The sequence below is a fragment of the Dicentrarchus labrax genome, unplaced genomic scaffold, assembly GCF_905237075.1.
Source record: "Dicentrarchus labrax unplaced genomic scaffold, dlabrax2021, whole genome shotgun sequence".
Classification (NCBI taxonomy): domain Eukaryota; kingdom Metazoa; phylum Chordata; class Actinopteri; family Moronidae; genus Dicentrarchus; species Dicentrarchus labrax.
The window spans coordinates 5,184,464-5,204,651 of NW_026136707.1; the positions used below are offsets into that span (position 1 = coordinate 5,184,464).

Here is a 20,188-nt window from a genome sequence, read left to right on the forward strand (position 1 = left end):
AATGTCTGCTATAATAAAGATTCATGTAGTGGGTGGGTAAGCTGGGTGACTCAGTGCTACACCATACATAACTGAATGTTGAAAGCGGATGTGATCTTAAACAAGAAGAAAACCCCACAAACGACTCACTATCTGCAGGAGCAGTGATCAGGCAGGAAGCGGCCACATGTGCTTCAGTTCAAAACAAAAGTTGAAAGAGATCGATAATCACTCATCAGCACTGTTTAAGATCTCACACCCCTTGAGGCAAAGTCTCTCTGTGGTCACTTCTCTCGATCCTGCGTTCTGCTCTTCCAGAGGTCTCACCTGTGACCGGGTAGAGATGAAGACCCCGCAGATCAACCGAGGAGCGCCGGTATCGATGCTGCTGCTGCTGCTGCTGACAGGTGTTTGCATTAACGGATACAAGCCCGTCATCATCGTGCATGGCATTTTTGACGGACCGAAGCAGTTCGAAACACTGTCTTCGTTTATAACCAAGGTAGGACTTCTCTGAAGAAAACGTGCGTTTGGGAGAGACTTCTGAAGTTCATCGTTCCTTGTAGTCAGCCAGTATTAACATCAGTAGTGGAAGAAGTACTCAGATATTTTACTTAAGTAAAAGTTATGATACCACAGTGTAAAAAGTCCTGGTTTCAAAATGCTACTTTAGTAAAAGTACAAAAGTATTATCATCATGTGCATGTGTAAAGTACCAAATCTGGGGCTAATTTCAGCTGATAACTGGGTACCTTACAATAATCTATAATAAACCTACATCATAATTTATTAGTTAATTATATTGTGTATAAGTAATCAAATAAAGTAACTGGTGTCCTAAGTTATTAAATTAATGTGGTGGAGTAAAAATATAAAGTAAAATGGGCATACTCAAGTAAAGTGGAAGTTCCTTAAAATTGTACTTAAGTACAGTACTTGAGTAAATATACTTAGTTATATTCCACCACTGATAATAATACAATTTGGCAATGAATGATGTAAGTTTGGTCCACCTGTTTTTGCTGAACCTTAAAGCATTTTATTCAAAGAAACTCATGAAGTAAAAATCAGCCAGTGGTTTCAAGGTGAGGATTTCTGTTCCCCCGTCATTTTCTATTCCTCAAGATCAGTTTTGTTTTGGAGGAACTTCTCTGTATGAGTGATAACATGTTAAGGTGAGAAACTGATGATAACATCAGTCATCTAGCTGATAGTTCGCTGGCTGTTGATTGAATCAGTACGTCTGTGGTTCTGATAGTCTGTTCCTCCTCTGTTACTCAATTCCCTTTTCTTTTCTTCCCTTCCCAGGTGCATCCAGGCACTGAGGTGTCGGTGATTGACTTGTATGACAACATGGCCAGTCTGAAGCCATTGTGGAGGCAGGTCAGAGACTTCAGGAAAGCCGTCGACTCCATCATGCAGAAGGCTCCTGATGGCGTCCATCTTCTGTGTTTTTCACAAGGTCCTCTCTGTCGTTCACATAAACACTGTATGCACACACTTGCATACACTTTTAAACGTACATATACAAGCCTTAAAATATAATGAAACTGTTTCTGGACTCTTGAATTAGACTGCACATTAGTTGTATCCTGGTGTACCTGATAAACAGGCAACTGAGTGTATATTTTGAGAAATTATCTCTGAACAGTCATTTCTGAAGGCGTCAGTCAGTCTGCCAGAGACCAAGCTAAATTCTCATTGTGAGATAATTTACACAAACGTGGATGTTGTATAATTTGTACATGCTGCCTACGAGGACAACAGGAGATCACACGGAGCAAAAAGGGACAGAGTGTCTGTTTTCTGAAGGTCAATTTAACAAAATAACCACCATGAGTGTAGGAATATAGTAAACAGTGCAAATAAACAGTGCGGTTGAGGACATGATGTCTTATTTGCACATGGTCCCAATCTACATATACACACACACGTGTATTTACAAATGTATACATTCATTCATAAAGACATGAAACACAAATACATACCTGCACAATACAATGCAAATATAGACATGTAAAAGAATAGACACACACCCTCTCTCTCTCTCTCTCTCACACACACACACACACACACACACACAATCACATATATTAAAGTTGAGGGACAAACCACAGGCCTTCAACTTCCACTTCCACATTTCTATCGAGATAAGTACCTTTTTTTTTTTAACCCAGTGGCTCACAGTTCAGCTTCTGTTATGCACTTTCTTTTCTCAAACATTTAGAAGCAGAGAACACATTTACAAAACCCTATTGGGAAAAGATACTTTAAACAAGGAAAAGAACAAAGGTATTGAAAACATTTTGTACATTAACAAGGAAACTGTATTCAAGTCCAATTTTTAGCTTAAAATCCCAAATTTCCAGGACAGACATACAACTGTCACATTATTGTTCCCCTTGTCAGAAATATTACCAGCGACAGATCAACATTAAAGTTCCAGTGTGTGAGATTTATGAGGATCTATTGGCAGAAATTAATATTATATCCATAGGTTTGTTTTCATTAGTGTATGATCCCCTGAAATTAGCTGTTTTTATCTACAGAGGGAGCAGGTCCTCTACATCCACGCATCTAATTTGATGCAACATATGCATACAAGACAGGTTTGTCTGAGAAATGTTGTGACCCCTTAGTCCTCTCCTTTTTTTTCTAAGGTGGTCTAATTTGTCGAGCACTTCTTGCCACGCTTCCAGACCACAACGTCCACTCTTTCATTTCGTTGTCTTCACCACAGGCTGGACAGTATGGAGGTCAGTGAGCTTCATTTTATGTTGTAAGCGTGTCTGTATAACCCTTGACCTCCAGGGAATGACTGATGACTTTTTTTTAAATTCTGGTGAATTATGAGAATAGTTCTTTAGTATAAAAGTTGCAAGATGCTGTTTTTTCATGGTCTTACTCCACAGACACAGACTACCTGAAGTGGGTATTTCCAGACTGCATGAAGAAGACAGTGTTTCGTATTTGCTACAACAGATTTGGACAGAAAGTGTCAATTTGCGACTACTGGAATGGTGAGAATGACTCAACTCAACTTTATTTATATAGCACTTTACACACAACCAGTGTTGGACTCAAATAATTTAATTCATTACTCAATAATCATTTCTCTTTTCAAAACTAATATTATTTTACTAATTACTCCCTACCAACATTATTATACCCTACTAGTTATATTACTTTTCTGCTACACCCCCGCAGCATTGGTAATAACATCCTTTTTCCCCAAAATTCACACCTTTCATGTGCACCTGTGTAGCGTTTTTTGGTCTACAGCCTATGATTCCAGGGTTAGTTTGTAGATGATGCTTGATTTTACTACATGATTTTTTTTACATGTGAGTTAACAGATGAGATTTATTCTCATTGAACTGGAGAAAGTTTGCAGCCACCGTTGAATGATGGAGGAGGTCTTCCATGATTGGATTGAAGTGCAGAAAATATTAAAGGACCAGTATGTAGGATTTAGGGACCTCTAATGGTGTAGTTGTAAATTGCAACTCCATTGCTTCAGCCTCCCCTTTAAATCATGAAGTGGAAACTACAGTGGCTGTGAAATGTGTGTGAATGAAAACACACATATAAACATGGTTCCTTAAATTCTCCCCTTGAAGAGTTACAACAGCAGATATATGTTAATATTTTCTCCACAGACCCTCACCAAAGGTCCCGCTTCCTGCAGAGCAACAGCTTTCTGGTGATGCTTAATGGAGAAAGACCTCACAGTGACATGAAAGGTAATGGAATAAATTACTGGCATACTCTATACAGCACTGTACAGTACAAATGGGTTTGTTGTAAAAGAAAAGAAACTAAACATGCATTTCTCCAATTCACCTCCGCAGTATGGAGGGAAAACTTCCTGCGCATCAAGAAGCTTGTGCTGATTGGAGGACCAGATGATGGCGTCATCACACCATGGCAGTCCAGGTCATTACAGTTTTACAATTCATATACACACTGTTCAAGATGAAATAAGAGATAAGATAGACTTTATTGATCCCACACTGGGGAAATTCATTTGTTACAGCAGCTCCAGATATAACATAGCAGATAAGAAAAAAGAAATACACATTAAACACCAAAGTAAAATAGAAAAATACAAGATATCAAGAAAAAAATAGAATTAGGGTTGTATGTACACTATATACAATATACATATATGGGGAGGGGGCTATGAATATACAGTACAGGTCTAAGTGCATGTTTGAAATTATATTTATATATAAATAAGAACTCAACAGTACCAGTTTTTACATTTTTAATGTGTCTATGAGAAATGTATTGTTTAAAGAATAAGCATCATGTAAAGAAAAAGGATGTCATTCACATTGGCTTAGATCAAGGTTTGGTTTCAGAAAAAAACAATATCTGTGTTTATATATTTATATCAATCTAGCAAATAACATATTCTAATGGAATTGATTATCTGGCTTTACAGTAGACCCAATACTAATGAAAAACAGATTTTAGATACATATTTTATTTGCTTCTCTCCTTACCTTATCTTTAATTGATGTTAAATTGTGTTTTGTAGCCTGAAACATAACACTATTATCAATATCTCTCTTCTCCTCTCTGGATTGTGGGACAGCGGGACAAAAATAGGATTTTGAATGTCCCCCATCACCCCCAGTGTAAATAATGCCATCAGTCTCAGAAAGAGACCATGAAGCAGTTACAGGAGCTTTCAAAATGTACCTTGAGGGAACTGTTTGGTTAAAATAGCAGCAGACGTTTCAGAACCTTTTTACTTGGATTGACTGTTTCCTCTTTTCTACACAGCCACTTTGGATTCTATAACAACACCGAAAGCATTGTAGAAATGAGGAACCAGGATGTAAGTTGCAAACTAACAGTAGTATATATTTCCATTGAAACTCTGTCGAACCCTACACCTGTGGTAAATTGGATCACCTCTATGTTTACTGGAAACTCTTATCTTAACTTTTATTTTTACTTTAGGCCCTCCGTCAAATACACAATATCTACCTCTCTACTCCTATTTTTTAATAACCCGTCCATATCTGCTTCCCTCCCACTGAAAGTTTTACAGGAACGATATATTTGGGCTGAAGACGCTGGACGCTCGTGGGGACATGTCGGTGTGCGTTCACTCTGGAGTGAAGCACGTTCAGTGGCACTCGAACTTCACAGTGTTCAGGAGCTGCATAGAGAAGTGGCTCACATAAAAAAAATAACTCACCTACCGAATGTAAGAGAGATGTTGAGCAGGTTATACAGGGTGCTATTCAAGTGAAATAGACAATAGAAACTGTTCATGTTTGTACAGAGATGTGCAGATGATATTTTAGAAATATTTGACCCTCCCACAAACACACACACACACACACACAAAATCCTGTTGTTGCAATACATGTTTTATCACAAATTCTATTACATTAGCAGTATCTATAGTTTTGTTGATGATGAAATCAGATATATCATGTTTCCATATTGCAGGGTTTCTTTATAGATTATAGTGGATTTCTTGCTATGTGAAGCATCCCAGTGAGTTCAGTTATGTTTTTTTATCTTTCACACCAGTATCATATTCCTTTTTTTTGCTATAACCATGACAAATCAAATACATTTTGCCTCACACTTTACTAATAAGACTTTATGCTTTCTTCTGAACAAAAGGCTTTAATGTGCAATCAAAAATCTGTGGTCTTGTATTTTCTAGTGCTTTGAAATTCCCTTTATAGAAACATCCTTTAATGGCCCTATAATATTAGGGTTAATAGCCTAAAGAGACACAGTGAGTCATGCATAATGGCAATACAAGAGCAAAGACCGATCAATGACTGCCCTCTGGTGGACATTTGTGGTACTATAGAGTCTCGTAAAGGGGGAATTCGCGCTGCAGCACAGAACAATAAAGACTGCTTTATCTTCCACTCTTTGGGGTGAAACCTGTTGGCATCTTCTGCAACAAATACGCCATGATGGAGAGTTTAAACTAATTATATGTGACTGTTGTATCTGTTTCAGCCTTATGTAAGAATTTCAGAATATCTGAAATGTTGTAGGTTTTATATCTGTATTAAAGTGATTTGTAGAAACATCAGTCTCTAATTTTTCACGTTTTGATTGTGATTCAAGCATTATTTGACACTTTTGCCCCAACTATATAACTTATACTCTATTTTTCACCTGTTCCTTTCCAAAAATAATTCATATTGTTCCCAAAGGTATTTTGTATTTTTGTGGGACACTAACCTCTGAAATATGATATTAACTACAATACTGTGAAATGGTATTAGGATGTAACAGCTACATGTTACCCCTTTTAACATATTGTAATACAGTACATCATTTCTTTATCAATCATTGTTCTTGATATTGTCAGAAGTATTGATTCTACTTTTTTCTTGACAATGTAGCTTGTGTTGTTTTTGTATTGGACAGTCTGTTATGTAACTGCTCCTCAATTTAAGTACAGTAACATAAAATTAGAGGCACATTTAAATATAATGCAGACTAACACAAAAGTACCACAGAGTACATCCTCAAAACTGACCACAGAATTAAATTAATGTCATTAAAAACGTTTTAAATGATATAAAGTCATCTTAAGCGACTGTCTGTGTTTTATCTAATGTTTAAATGTCTTTTAACACTTTCAAATTCACTTATATATCTCACATTTCTTTTGTTGAGATGTTTATATAGCGTGTCCTGATAACTTGTATACATAATGTTAGCCACGACACGAGATGTCTCTTTTGCCCTTTACACATGATTAGATCACAGCAGCATAGGGGTAGTGGTCAATCAATTAAACTAATTGATTTTCCTTAATGAACTGATTCATAGGGGTTGTGATTTATATATTTCCCAATCAGTTCCAGTTATTCCGCTAGATAATTAGACTAGATGATTCTGAGGAAATATGTCATAATTATGAGATACTATCCTATAAGAAAAACTAAGTATTTCATAATTATTAAAAAAGACCAATGTTCTTGTTATTTTGAGATATTAAGTCATAAGATTAGATCCTTTCTGATTTCATTCTGGAGGACAAACTCAAAACAAAGAGCCAAAAGAGAGAGAAAAGACGCTTCAGAACTTGCCTGAAAATCATCACATTTCTACGTTTTCTTACGTATAAAAGTAATCTGGTGATAGTTGTGTGTACATCCATTGGTGCATTGCAGATAGGAACTGCTAATAGTGAATTCGGCACACCTGTAAGGGTGGCAATAAGCCAAAATGTACATAAATATAGGCTAAAACAATACAGTGAGGAGTGCCAACAGGACCCGGTCTCCCCTCCCTCCCCTCTGTACTGTGGATGAGCTGCGTGTCCACGGTCTCATCCGGTGTTGTGTGCAGACCAGCTCCCTGTCCTTTCCTCGCGCTCCACCAAACAGGTATGGCCGATGACGTCAGCAAGGTGACACCCACCTTCTCTTCTTCTGCTGCTGCTGCTGCTGCTGCTCCGGTGTGTTGCAACTCGACTCCAGCTCAGTTCCCGGTGGAGATTTTTCTGTCAGACAACTTGTTCCCGTCGGCTTACTTTTGTTCTGTGAGTCTGTGTTTCTGTGTTTCATTTAATATGAGACGAGGAATGAAGGTCTCTTCCTCTCCCGACGGGCTTTAACTTTTTTTTTTGTTTGCCACGTTCAGTGCGTAAAAACGTAAGTTGCGCTTTTTGAAACTCTCTGTATGAAAGCTCGCTGTGCGTTTGTGAATCCAGACGGAGCTGAACGGAGAGAGGTGAGTGTTCACAGTGATATTCCTGCATGTTGAAACACCGAAGCTCCTCTTTCACAGGCTGGCCTTACTCTCACATTGAATCGCTGCACCTCAGTGGCTTAAAATAGCATCATAGACGATAGTTGAACTATTTTCCACTGGATGTTGAAGAGATTCCCTTTGGAAACACGTCGCATGCTGTTTGTGTTTCCCGGAAAATGAGTACTGCCTTAAATTGTTGTATTCAAACAGACAGAGGTCGTGGATTATAACCACTTTTATGGTTCTAATTCACAGTTTGCGTGCACAGAAAGCATATTTTCATGTTAAATTAATGCACCACAATGTCTAACCGTGTCTTAAATGGGTTAAAATGATCCAAAGCTGTCTCATATTTGATTTAAACACATATGCGGACGGCCTGCGAGGGGCGAAAGGTTCACGGAGAGACTGAGTGTTGAAGAGAGAGTTTCATTCATCGACAGTCTGACTGAATTCACTGTCAGCGTGGCTCAAGGTCGACGTGTCCCGCCCTGTGGGAAGCTACTGTAAACATACAGCAGCTGTGAGCCGCAATAAACCGGCCAAAAACATCCATACAACACAATCATGAGTTAAAGCACCGGGGAGACACTTAATATGTCAAACTGATTGGATTAGATGGCTCAGTTAAACTTCCCCTGACCTGTTTTTTATGTGAAAATGAAGACTTGTATAACATAAACTCCAATAGGCTTTTTTAAAATCAAACTGCCAGCTGTTAGGTTACAAGCCATCTTGATTTTACTATAACGAATACTGTGACATAGGCTGCACACACAACTCTCAACCCACCAAAAGGGGGGTCACAAGATAAATGTGACTTTTCTAACTTCTCTGTAGTAATTCACCCCTTTCTTTTTGAACAAAGCAAATGATAAATCACTCTTGTTGAACTGCTTACAACTCGTAGACATATTAAACCTCTGCTGAGAGGTTAAAGTCACTTTGTTTTCACTTTGTCCTCGATGCCCTCCTATAAACCGTATGCCACTGTGGCCTTGGTGACCCGCTCTCTGCCTGTTTTGTAATTGTTTGTCCCCGTCCTGCCTTTGTGCCCTTTGTAACAGTAATATTAAAGATGGACGACAGGACAGCTCTCTGAAAGTGAAGCCAAAACATCTCGATCACTCTCTGGTGGCTGACTGCAGTGTTAGGTCATAAAGCCCTCTGCTAAAACAAAAAAAAGTCAGAATACACGTCAAATAATCCTTTTCCTGAAGGTAGTTTCTGTCATTTTTGGTAGTTCTTATCACGCTGATAAGATAGACTTTATTGATCCCACACTGGGGAAATTCACTTATTCCCAGGTTGGAAGCAGCTTCTGTAAATGCATCCACGCATGTTTCCTTTCTGTTTTAATCCACAGGGAATTTCCAAAATCCATCAGACACCAAGGTGGATAGTATCGGCCCTCAGTCCACGATGTCCTCCAGAGGTAAAAACGACTTGTGCAGAATATGTGGCGGAGCTCTCCTGGGAAACCAAAGGCGGTGGCTGTTTGGGGGCCAAAATAAGAAGACTGGTCAGCCTCAGACCCCGACAGAGTCCCTGAGAGGAGGAAGCCTATCCCGGTCCTCACAGAGCAGCCCCTGGGGTGAGTCTGGAGCATAAGGAAAAGAGAAAAGTATTTGAGCTGCCTGTTGAAAAGTCTGAAGTAAACTTTATTTTTTACTCTTAACAGGCAGTACATTATCTCTGGGTTCCTCGGGGTCTCTCTCCAAGTCTCAGTTATCCCTGAACTCCCCGTCCAAAGGAATGGATCTGCTCTCGGTGTTGACTCATATACTGGGGCAGTCTGTACAGCGGGGCAGCGGGCAGGGGGAGTTTGTGTGTGGCAAATGCATGTGCGTCCTCGAGCGGGTATTCAAGTTCGACACGGTGATAGCCAGGGTGCGGGTGCTTTCGTCCGAGAGGCTGCAGAAGCTGATGCAGGAGAGGGACAAGATCAGACAGTGGGTACGCCAAAACTACCACCAGAGAAACCCGCGGGAGTTCCAGAGCCGGGGCAGCACCAGCGAGGAGGATGGCGAGGCGGAGAAGGAGGGCTACAGGGAGATGCTCAAAGAGAATATGGCACTCTCGGAGTACGAGTGCTGGTCCGAGAAGTGGGACACGTGTCCGTATTTTATAAGAACGGGTAAAAGATGTAAAAAAGGCAAAGGGTGTGAAGGCTGTGATTCCTTAAGGGTGTCCGACTCGGATTATGAGTCCGTTTGTGGGGTCCCTCGCAACTTGCCTTTTCAACCCTTCTCCCCATTGGCATTATCACGGGACAAATCCCAGAGCATGCCCCTCCACTGGCAGAGGGTGCCATCCATCAGCTCCAGTCGGTCGTCACTGGCGGGGTCCTGTCTTTCCTTACAAGAGTCTTCCCGCACTGCGTCCATTCAGTCTCTGGACTCTCTTGACGGCAACGACCCGTTCGACTCACCAGGTGTTCAGTCAGTCAACTTTGTGCTGAAGGAGCTGAGAAGCATTGAAGGAAAGCCGGTCAGTTCGCCATCGGGGAGCAGGATCCCAGTTCTGGGCAGGAAGGAAGGGAGGTGCTCGGGAAAAGTTGGAGAGATGGCGTCGCCCTCGGTGAACAGGGTGCTGAATTTTGGGAATGTGGAGAACGGAGGGGATGAAATGGATGAAGAAGATGGGGATGTGCTAACAGAGCTGAGGGACGAGTTCATGCCTCTTCATCGAGAGGTGAGCATGACCAGTAGTTCTCCACCCCTAAACTTAGACAAATTAGACCACGGATCAGGCTGATAAGCTTTTGTCCCAGGGTCCTCCATCTGATAGGATTTTTGTTTTTAGACCAATATAGTGATACATTGTGTGATTATCGTGAAAGTAAATGATTTGCCCTTTTTGCTAGAAACCCACTCAAGGACCCCAGTTTGAGAACCACTTCCATAGACTATAAAAATGTACTGCATGTATATATGAATGAATGGGAGAACTCTGACCAGGTGCTGTGTGCGCTAGTGGCTGTAAATATTGACACAGTGGGCTGCAATACCTAATCTGGGAACAACTGAGGCCAATCCTGCGGTGCAACAAGATCAGAACTTTGCAAAACCACCTGTTTTTACTAAATAATACCAACATTTCATGTTAACTATGAACTCATTCCTCATTTCAGAGCTCAACTGGCAGGGTTCAACACGCCGTCAGGCACCTACGAGGCCAGCTGGACCAAGCTGTGTCCCGCATCAGGACCCTGGAAGCCGAGCTGAAACATGGGAGGAGCCAACCAACGGAAGTAAACGGATCAGAAGACTGGGCCCCTGTAAGTATTCAGTTTGTTCTCTCCCACACTCCATTTGACAAAGGGAATGGGTTTATTTGCTTTTCTTGCCAGCCAGTTAGCTTAGCTTAGCATAAAGACTGGAAACAGCTTGCCTGGCACAAGTTGCTCTTGTGTACATTGAAACAGGTTTTTCTTGCTGTAATCAGCAATTTAAGTGTCAGTGATGGAGGACAATATCCACAGTCCTAGTTCTGTGGATAAATACATTCCCAACTTCAGCTTTAAGCTTTAGGTTTTCCAGTTACAGCTACAGTTACTGTTCCTCCACCGCATCTTAACACAGAAACATTGTGTTTACTACTAAAATACACTTTAGGATGCATTTCAGAATCAGGACTGTGGAGTTCGTCCCCAAACACTTACATTGGAACCATGATGGGAAGGGATCTAAATTAATGGCCACTATGAACACGACAGGCGACATATATACGACAGACCTGAGGAAATGTACCTGAACCCGTACTTCAACACGTTAGAACTTGTTTAATCCTGTACATGAAATAGTCTGACGCATGACCCCTCATTAAAAAAAACATAAATTACACAATTAGATGTAATGTGTTCATAAGTGAGCTTTAGAGGGGCTGATTTTCTCCCTGTTTCCAGTTCTTATGCTAAGCTAGATGTAAGTCGGCAAGAAAGAAAATAAGTGTGTTTCAAAATGTCGAACTTCTCCATAACATGGTTTAACATTGTCAGTGGTATAAAAAATAAATAAAATGGATAATAATGCAAACATTAAGTATTTAAATAGATGAAAGATAAAAATTTAATATTGATTTTTAAAAAAAAGCTAATCATACATGTATAAACTTAATAATAATAAACTGAAATTAAATAAATAAAGTGGAGATTGAATTGGTTTTGGTGTGTACCCACAGTTAATATTTTTTTACCAGCTGTCATAAGAGATGATTGCCTCTAACCATTTTTTACACAACAAAAACAGGTTTATAGCACAGCAGCTTCCCAGTCGCACGTTCAAACAGCTCATTAAACCACTCTGTTAATGTTGACTGAGAACAAATATATAACATTGTGAAAGGAATGGAGGGTGGGTGTACTGTGTTGTATGCCTGTGGAAGGGTGTGTCCGTGTTTCCTCATTTACAGGTGCAGATAAAGACACACACACACACACACACACACACACAGAGAGCCTCTCTCTGGAATCTTCCCCGACCAGTGGAGTTTGCCCCAGGCTCAGTAGTCTTATGATAGAGGATATCATTAAAAGGTCTCTCAGCTGCTTTATAGAGACTGTGTCCACATAATCTAAAGGCGCTGTGTTCACAAGTTGAATATTAGTAAGAATTCATGTGAAATATGTGGGAGTAGCAGCAGGTTGTAACATTAGAGGCATTTAGTACGTGCACAAACAAATCTTTATCAACAAATTGTCAAAGTGAACCGACTATTCTGAATCACCATTGTTATTGACTCTATTGAATCAGTAGCTCAGTGATTCACATTACGTTACTTCTGATATCCGAATCTGATAACTGTAAATAAAAGGCTGATGAGATATTAACCTCATGTGGCAGTGCTTATATAGGCTAGTTTTTTGTTTTTTTTACTAAATGTAACTGACAGTGAATGCACTACTGAACTGGATACAGTCAGAATCGGTGCTGAACATCACAGCATATAAATGGTGATGCCTTCACTTACTGATTTTATATGCCAAAAGTACCTTGATCAGCGAAGCACTGACCTAAAAGATCTTGATTAGGGCTGAAAGCCATTGATTATTTTCATTATTTAAGGTCCGTATGTAACATGTAGGTGAACCTATTGTCAGAAGTAGAATATAATATTTATTGGTATGTTTTCATTAGTTTATAATCCCCTGGAAAAAATACCCTTTGTGTTTAATATTTTGGGGGATTGGACTTTTTATTGGACAAAACAAAACACTGATGTTGGCACCTTGTGAATTTGTACTGTTTTTATGGACTGAATGATCAATAGAGAACATTATCGTTAGATGCAGCCCTAAAACCCAACCCTGTCGGATCTGGAGTATATTTCACTCAGCCTTACCCAAGAGTCATGAAATGATTATCACAGTTTGATCTACTGCTCTGACTTTTAAAAGAAACTGTCCTTTGTTTTCCTCTTTCCTCCAGTTGGTCCAGGAAGAGGGTGGCAGTTCCCTGCTGCAGGGCCTCGGACACTCCCTCCACAGCCGGGAGCGTCTGATCCAGGTGGGTGAGGTGATGAGGGGAGACAGGACTCAGTCATGCACACAGCAGTTGGATCTTCTGCTCCTGCTGGGGCTCTGGCTCAAAGCTCACTGGAATGTTGTTTGTCTTTCAAGTTACTGTACGCCCTTAAAGTGGCAGTGCCAAAACTGCGTTCACTGGTGTCTATTTACCACATTGTACCAGTGAAGTATGTTTTCTTAAGCTTTGATCGTGACTTCCCTTATTTTAAGCTGCTTGTTACGTTGATGATTTACAGCAGGAATTGTATTGGATTGTTGTACATTACTCTGGATGAACGTGATAGTTAGGTGGCTGAAGCAAATAGGGCTGTCCTGTTGAAAAGATGATTTAAAAAAAAAAAAAAATTCCAGCCTGTTAAAGATTAACAATGAGTGATTGTATAACAAAGTCCCTGCTGTAGGAAAATGTTTTGGAGTAGTGGCTTTATTCACTAATAACCTTATAATACATAAAATAAGATTGTATTTATAAAGTATATGTTTTCATGATGAGACTTTAGAAGATTGATACCATACTATTTGTCTGTTAAATGTGAAGCTTAGCTTAGCTTAACTTAGCATGAAGACTGGAAGCAGCTTGCTTAAACTACTGACATGCAGCTGGCTATATATATATATATATATATATATCATACAGAAATGAGAATGGTGTTCATCTTCTCATCTAACTTTTGCCAAGGAAAGCCAATAAGTGTGTCAAACTACTCCTTTAACATATGAAAACCAATATTCTTAAATCCTTTTAATGACAACTCTGCCTATTTCCGAACTTGTGTAGTGAGTCTTATGGTTTTAAACAGATTTCAGAAGGTTTTAACAGATTTTAGTTTCAGGGTGAGTAGATAAGTAATGACTGTGGCTGCTTGTTTGGAGCTGTAGATTTATGACGACACTATCTGATGTTTGCAGTGGTTTTCATTTGCATACATATCGGCTCGGCTCTGGCCTCTACAGTATATGAAGACTTGGCTAAGAGTTATTATGGCCCTGTGTATTGATTCATCATGAAAATGGCTTCATAAACTTTAAATCTTACCAAAATCTGCCCTGTGATTAGCCTTTAATCTTTGAACTCAAGTAAAGTTAAAATGTTTTACCCTAACTGCACTGTTAGATGAGTGTGTTTCTAACAGATATTTCCTCTCTTCCAGGAGTGTATGGGTCTGATCAGAAGACTGTGTGTGGAGGAGGGAGCGGGGACTGAGCTGACCAACAAGCTGACCGAGAATCTGAAGCAAACTCTGTCTGACAACAAGGTTAGAGCTGACGCTGTCCTGATCATTGACGTTGAGTGCTAAATACCGGGTCTGCTTATGATGACACAAATTAACCACTCACTGAAGCGTAGACGTTATCAGCATGAGCAGGCAGACTTTTGCTGATAGTCATCAGACTCGATCCTCCTGCCCTTGGAGGCTTTTGTATGAGCCGTGCAGGTCTTGTGATGACTATTTTTTTCTACCTCAGGCCTGCAGGAAGTTTAACCAGTTTTGTTTTTTTACCTCATTTGATTCACATAGATATGTTTGATGAATTAATGCCCACAGACAGACTGTGTGCCTGCCTCTTTAATGCACCTGAAAGGACAACGTAGGACTGCAACATACAATTATTTGCATCATTGATTCATCTGCTGATTATTTTCATGATTTATCGTCAAGAATTTGGTTAATTTCCTTTAGCTCAAGGTGATGTCTATAAATGTCTTCTTTTGTCTAACCAACAGTCCAAAACCCAAAGATATTCAGTTTTAACTCATGTTTGAAAACAAAGAGCATCAAATCTTTGAGAAGCTAGAACCAGAGAATGTTTGGCATTTTGCTTAAAAAATGACAAAAACATTTAGAGCTGCAATAATTAATTGATTTATCACCAACTGTTTTGGTAATTGACTAATTGGTTTGAGTCATGTTATAAGGAAAAAAATGGGAAATAATTGGTATTTTTGCTTGAAAAATAACTTACATGGTCATTCAATTATAAAACAAAAAGTTGCCCATTGGATGTCTCAAATGCAGAGGTACCATGTTTTTGTGATCTGTAGGCTGCTCTGGAGACTTTGAGGTCTGATGTGACTGAGAGAGAGAAGGGCCTAGAGAAAGAGATTGATGCCCTGAGGAAGGCTGGAAGAGACAGAGAGAGAGACCTCGACACACTCAACACCGTGCTGCAGTGCAACCAGGATATTATCAATGTGAGAACACACACACACACACATTATAAACCAGGATTGAAATTGCATGCATTGTGGTTCAAAACATACACACACCCACATTCTTTGTTCCATACACAGTTCACTCTGTATGTACTTGAAATATTATTTAGTTGGGACTGCATGTTGTCGTTGATCCAGGACCTGCGAGTGGCTCTGGGGGAGAAGGAGCGACTGCTGAAGGAGGTGGAGAAAGAGAGGGAGGTGTGGAGACAGAGGGACCGGGCCCTCACTACGGTCCTGCAGGAGAAGGAGGCTCTGATCCACCGCCTCAAAGAGGAGCTGGAGAGCTGTCAGAAAGATGGACAGGTAATATACGAACACACCGTTGCAATTTCCACTTGGGGGACAGTTTGATCTTCCTCTTACTGTCCTGAAGAGAAGTTAAAAATGTTAGTAAGCTCATCTGAGTCGCAATTACCAACAGCACTCACAGCAGTAAACTTAACGAGCAATGCAGCGAGTGCTTTTCAGCCTTTTTTTTTTTTTTTGTGAGAGGAAGACTGCAGGCACTGCTTGGGGCTAAAAAAGGACTTCTACCTTTCTGTGCATACTTTCAGCCATGCTAGTATCATGGCAATGAATATCTCAACAACTACTTGATGCATTACCATGACTTTTTGTAGGAGTAGGAATCCTTTGGTGATCCCCATCTGCTTCAGCTTTTGTGTTCAGTGCTAATTAGCAAAGGTTAGCGTGCAAACACGCTAAACTAATATAAACATTATACCTCCTTGACATCAGCATGTTAGGATTGTCATTGTGAGCATGTTAATGTAGTAACTGTGGCAAGAATATTGTTGCAGATTTCTGGTGTTTGCTGTGATATAATGTTTAAATACTAGCTGCTTTCACTGTGCTGTGGTTCTGTATTTGATCCACAGACTTAACACTAAATATGAGCTTGGGAGAAGAGTTCCACATGGCTGCAATTAAAGTTAAAAAAGTTGCACAGCTTTCGTTCTCTCTGTATTATTGAATGAGGAGCCGGTTCTGCAGTCCTACTCCAGGCTTCCGATGAGCTTTGTCAGTAAATATTGACTTCAGTGACCACAGGGAAACTCTTGCTCACAACATGTCATTTTCCTCCAGGCTGTCTGTGACTCTGTGATTGGTAAGGGGTTGGCTGGGGGTGGGGATCAGCTGGCAGCCTTGTTGGAGGACAGAGAGGGAAACAACGCCACCTTGTGCAAGGAGGTCACCAAACTCACCACAGCCCTGCAGGAATACCAGGATATGGTGAAGGTGAGATTTCAGCACGAGGGGAGGAGGAGCTGTTATTTTAAGATAGAAAAGTTACATAATGGGGCTTTTAACTTGTCTTTATTTGGATAGTAGGCACACTATCCAAATAAAGTGTTACCAAATATCAAAGTCAGCAGCTGAGACTGGCAGGGAAACCATACTGCCAATTAAGTAATGATAAATAAACTATACATAAAATCAAAACATTAGCAGGAAGTGGCAGGTCTTACAACCACACATAACACAGCAACAACAAATGACAGCCTTTCACCTTTTGTTTTTTCACCAGAATCAGCAGGAGAGCCACAGTCAGACGTTGTCTTCTCTGACAGCCCAACTCAGAGACACTCGGCAGGAGCTGAGGGAGAAAGAGAAGGAGAAGAAGGAGGCCAATAGAGCCTGGCAGAACAACAGAGAGGACAGAGAGAGAGAGGAGAGGAAACTGAGGGACAGCCTGGAGAAGAGAGACAAACTCATAGAGGTAACGTGCAGGAATCTGCTGCTTATTGTTTGTTTTTTTTTTTTTATTGAAAATATTAAATAGTACTGTTTTCAGAAATGTGTGTATTATATCTCCCACCCTGTTCCCTTCTCCTGCTTCCAAATCCCCCCAAGTTGAGTACCAAGTAGCTTACATTTCATGAAATGTGTAAACACACAAAATACATTTAAATAAAACATAGACATAGAACTTTTTTTTTTAATTAAAGTATCAACATGGAATATCTTTAACATATCTGCAACAACTACGACAGTTGATCTGCAACTACTCTGTCCGTCATTTGAGTTGTCTTCCAAGCAAAAATGCCAAATAGTTAATGGTTAAAGCAACTATTACGATCATCAAATAATAATTTAAGCAATAAATCCCATTTAAAAAAAACACCAAACATTCCCTAATTTCACCTTTTTCCAATGTGAGGATTTTCTGCTTTTCTCAGTTTTTTTTAATCACTGTAAACTCAATATCTTGCGGTTTTAGACTGTAAATGTTGCCAAAGTGAAATAATTATCAAAAAAGGCAGAATTTTGTGATTAAACATGACTTATTTGGAGGCCAAACATTCCACATTCATGAATTAACAACAGTAAAACTGCACTGATGTTAACTTGCTTGATGGTTTTGTTGTAAAGGCAGAGGATATCTCAGTCCGGCATCTGTCACCGGTCCTAACCTGCAGTACAAATGTTGTCATGCCAGTTTGGTTTGGTCCATCTTTAATGATCCTGAAAGGAGCTGAGTACATCTTGAGATGATTCATCAAGTTACTATTGTTGTGCACAGTGTGACATTTCTCTCTTCCACATACCACACACTGACCGGCCCTGTTCGTGTTTACTGTAGGAAGACAACAAAAGGAGACAAAAGAGCAAGGAGTAGAAATACACCCTGAAAGACTTGAATACTTAAACTTGTTTCTGGTGATGTAGTTTCTATTTTTTACTTCAATAAGAACCTTGAACAACTCCAAACATCAGTGCCAGATTTTACTGTCAGATCCTCAGAGTCAACATTTGATGGCTTTTTATAGCCTCACAGTCATGCCAAGAAAAATATTTTGTAGAAACAGAGATTTTAATAAGCCTCCGTAGAACACAATGCAATGCAGCCACAGGATGTATTTTGATTTAAGTGAGAAGGCAAGTACATGAAATTAAATGCACAATATGTAATTTTTGCCACTAGGGGTCTCTCACATCAAAACAATAACAAAATGAGAGGTTTGATTATGTTTTGAAATAGTGTGGGATCTTGAGAGTTGTTGTTTTCACAGCCATTGCCATCGCAGTCCGATTCTCCCGGTTAGGATATTTTTTACCATTTTTTTTTAGTTAAAAAACGACCAAGATCTAAAAAGTTAAACGTAAAAATGTGGATTAAAACTGGATAATGTCAGTTCATGCTTCTGGACAGACAACCATCATGCTTGTGCAAAGGATAGGACTCCGTTGACCGGTGATCGGTGAAACGCGTAACCGTAGCCTGAATAAAATTACGTATTTTTCTCTGAGTTTGAACATTGTTGGAAACATTTAGGGTAATGTAAGTACAAAACTCAACAAAATTATAACATAGTTCTGTTTTAATGCGGAAATGTTGCATATTAAATCTTTTTAAAGGAAAAAAATCTACTTCTAAACGATAAAGAACAAGAGAAAGGTGGATTTAAAGAAGTGAAAATCTGAGCTTTCGTTATGAATACTTGTAATAGTGACTGAGATATTTTATTTTTCCTCAACGTAGCAAATCCTGTTGGATGCAGAGGAGCGGGACCATCTGTTTAGAGAGCTGCAGCAGAACCTGCAGAACAAACGTGAGCCTCTGACTGCCATCAAACACACACTGTGATAGAGGACAACTGAGCTGACAAGATGCAATCTAACTGCACAGAGACGAGATTACTTTTGCACTTTCTGCACCGACCTCTTCAGCATATTTATTATGGTGTACATTAAGTCTATTTATTTATTTCTACATTTTTTGGGGGGTTTGCGTTTGCACACCTGCCTTTTGTCCTGGCGTGGGCTGAAGGAAAGTTAATTTTTTTTCCGCAATTACTACTAAACTCTCTGGAGTGAATCAGTAATTTCAGACTTTAGAGAGTCAGACACAGCCTGATTGGTTTCAGTACATACAGATGTCGGGTCTAGCTTCTTATAGCTGGATGTTTAATACTTGATTTAAAAATCACCTGATTATTGTATTTTTGAATGTTATGGGTCTAATGGTTAGGCAGTGATTAGATTTCATTTCATGCTGCAGGATTTGTTGCTGATACAAACATTTCTGAATGGTATTGTTAGTGGATGATTTAATCAAACCTGTGTGAGTGAGTGAGTGAGTGATTTGGGTACAATATTAATTTAAATCTGAATTTGTCTGTTAACTCTTTGCCATGGTGTCTTTATTGTGTTTGACTTTCTCAGTACAGAACTGTCACTTTTGTTTACAGTGCTAGTTTAGCACTCGTGGAGGGGAATACTTTGGACCAAAATAATATTTTTAACTTAATTTTTCTGCTTTTATTTGTCTGTCTTTTTTTTATTTTTTTTCTCTCAATCTCAATGATCTTCAATGTGTTTACATGTCTTGTAGCCTGTTGTTAATCTGGGACTTATAACTGGAGACATTTTTTTTTTCTTTTAGCTCAAGAGAATTAAACACTCTGATCCAAATTACTAATGTCTACAGATGCCATTATTTATTTTTTGTTTTACCCATTCTGTATTTCTATGTCATTTTCATCAATATAAGTTAACATAGAAACACAAGACTTTCTCGGATAATGCAACTATCATATAGGTTTATGTTATGACCGCCAATACGAATTATTTCATCTTAATTTCTGGAAAATTCAGTTTTGTGTAGCACGGCGGATATGTCCAAATACTACAATACCCATGAGCCTCTGCTGCCGTTGCTATGGAATAGAAGCTAGAGGCGCGAGTCAGAGTGTAGTTTTAAATTCGGG

At 39.5% G+C, this 20,188-nt stretch overlaps 2 protein-coding genes across 3 annotated transcripts; both read left to right on the forward strand.

Annotated features, from left to right (window-relative positions):
- Positions 1–101: 101 nt before the first annotated feature.
- Positions 102–6,050, forward strand: LOC127367139 (lysosomal thioesterase PPT2). Its single transcript, XM_051406720.1, has 8 exons — positions 102–481; positions 1,288–1,441; positions 2,640–2,735; positions 2,892–2,999; positions 3,639–3,722; positions 3,831–3,915; positions 4,771–4,825; positions 5,034–6,050. Exons 1-8 carry the CDS (start codon positions 167–169, stop codon positions 5,175–5,177), a joined length of 1,041 nt encoding a protein of 346 aa, XP_051262680.1. The 5' UTR covers positions 102–166; the 3' UTR covers positions 5,178–6,050.
- A 1,360-nt stretch (positions 6,051–7,410) lies between these two features.
- si:ch73-95l15.5 (uncharacterized) lies at positions 7,411–19,895 on the forward strand. Of its 2 annotated transcripts, none has more exons than XM_051406718.1 (11): positions 7,411–7,710; positions 9,098–9,325; positions 9,413–10,425; positions 10,865–11,011; positions 13,161–13,238; positions 14,410–14,514; positions 15,303–15,452; positions 15,612–15,779; positions 16,563–16,715; positions 17,005–17,196; positions 18,961–19,895. In XM_051406718.1, exons 2-11 carry the CDS (start codon positions 9,154–9,156, stop codon positions 19,063–19,065), a joined length of 2,283 nt encoding a protein of 760 aa, XP_051262678.1. In that variant the 5' UTR covers positions 7,411–7,710; positions 9,098–9,153; the 3' UTR covers positions 19,066–19,895. The 2 variants fall into 2 exon arrangements, with proteins under 2 accessions (XP_051262678.1, XP_051262679.1); XM_051406719.1 differs by having other exon boundaries at positions 7,411–7,631.
- The last annotated feature ends 293 nt before the right edge of the window (positions 19,896–20,188 follow it).

Bases quoted from the DNA above. Each gene is read 5' to 3' on its own strand.
- LOC127367139 (XM_051406720.1), top strand. From the start codon at position 167: ATGTGCTTCAGTTCAAAACAAAAGTTGAAAGAGATCGATAATCACTCA. The intron at 3,916-4,770 runs GTCATTACAGTT...TTTTCTACACAG, and splicing joins ATCACACCATGGCAGTCCAG to CCACTTTGGATTCTATAACA. The intron at 4,826-5,033 runs GTAAGTTGCAAA...TCCCACTGAAAG, and splicing joins TAGAAATGAGGAACCAGGAT to TTTTACAGGAACGATATATT.
- si:ch73-95l15.5 (XM_051406718.1), top strand. From the start codon at position 9,154: ATGTCCTCCAGAGGTAAAAACGACTTGTGCAGAATATGTGGCGGAGCT. The intron at 14,515-15,302 runs GTTAGAGCTGAC...TGTGATCTGTAG, and splicing joins AAACTCTGTCTGACAACAAG to GCTGCTCTGGAGACTTTGAG. The intron at 15,453-15,611 runs GTGAGAACACAC...TCGTTGATCCAG, and splicing joins GCAACCAGGATATTATCAAT to GACCTGCGAGTGGCTCTGGG.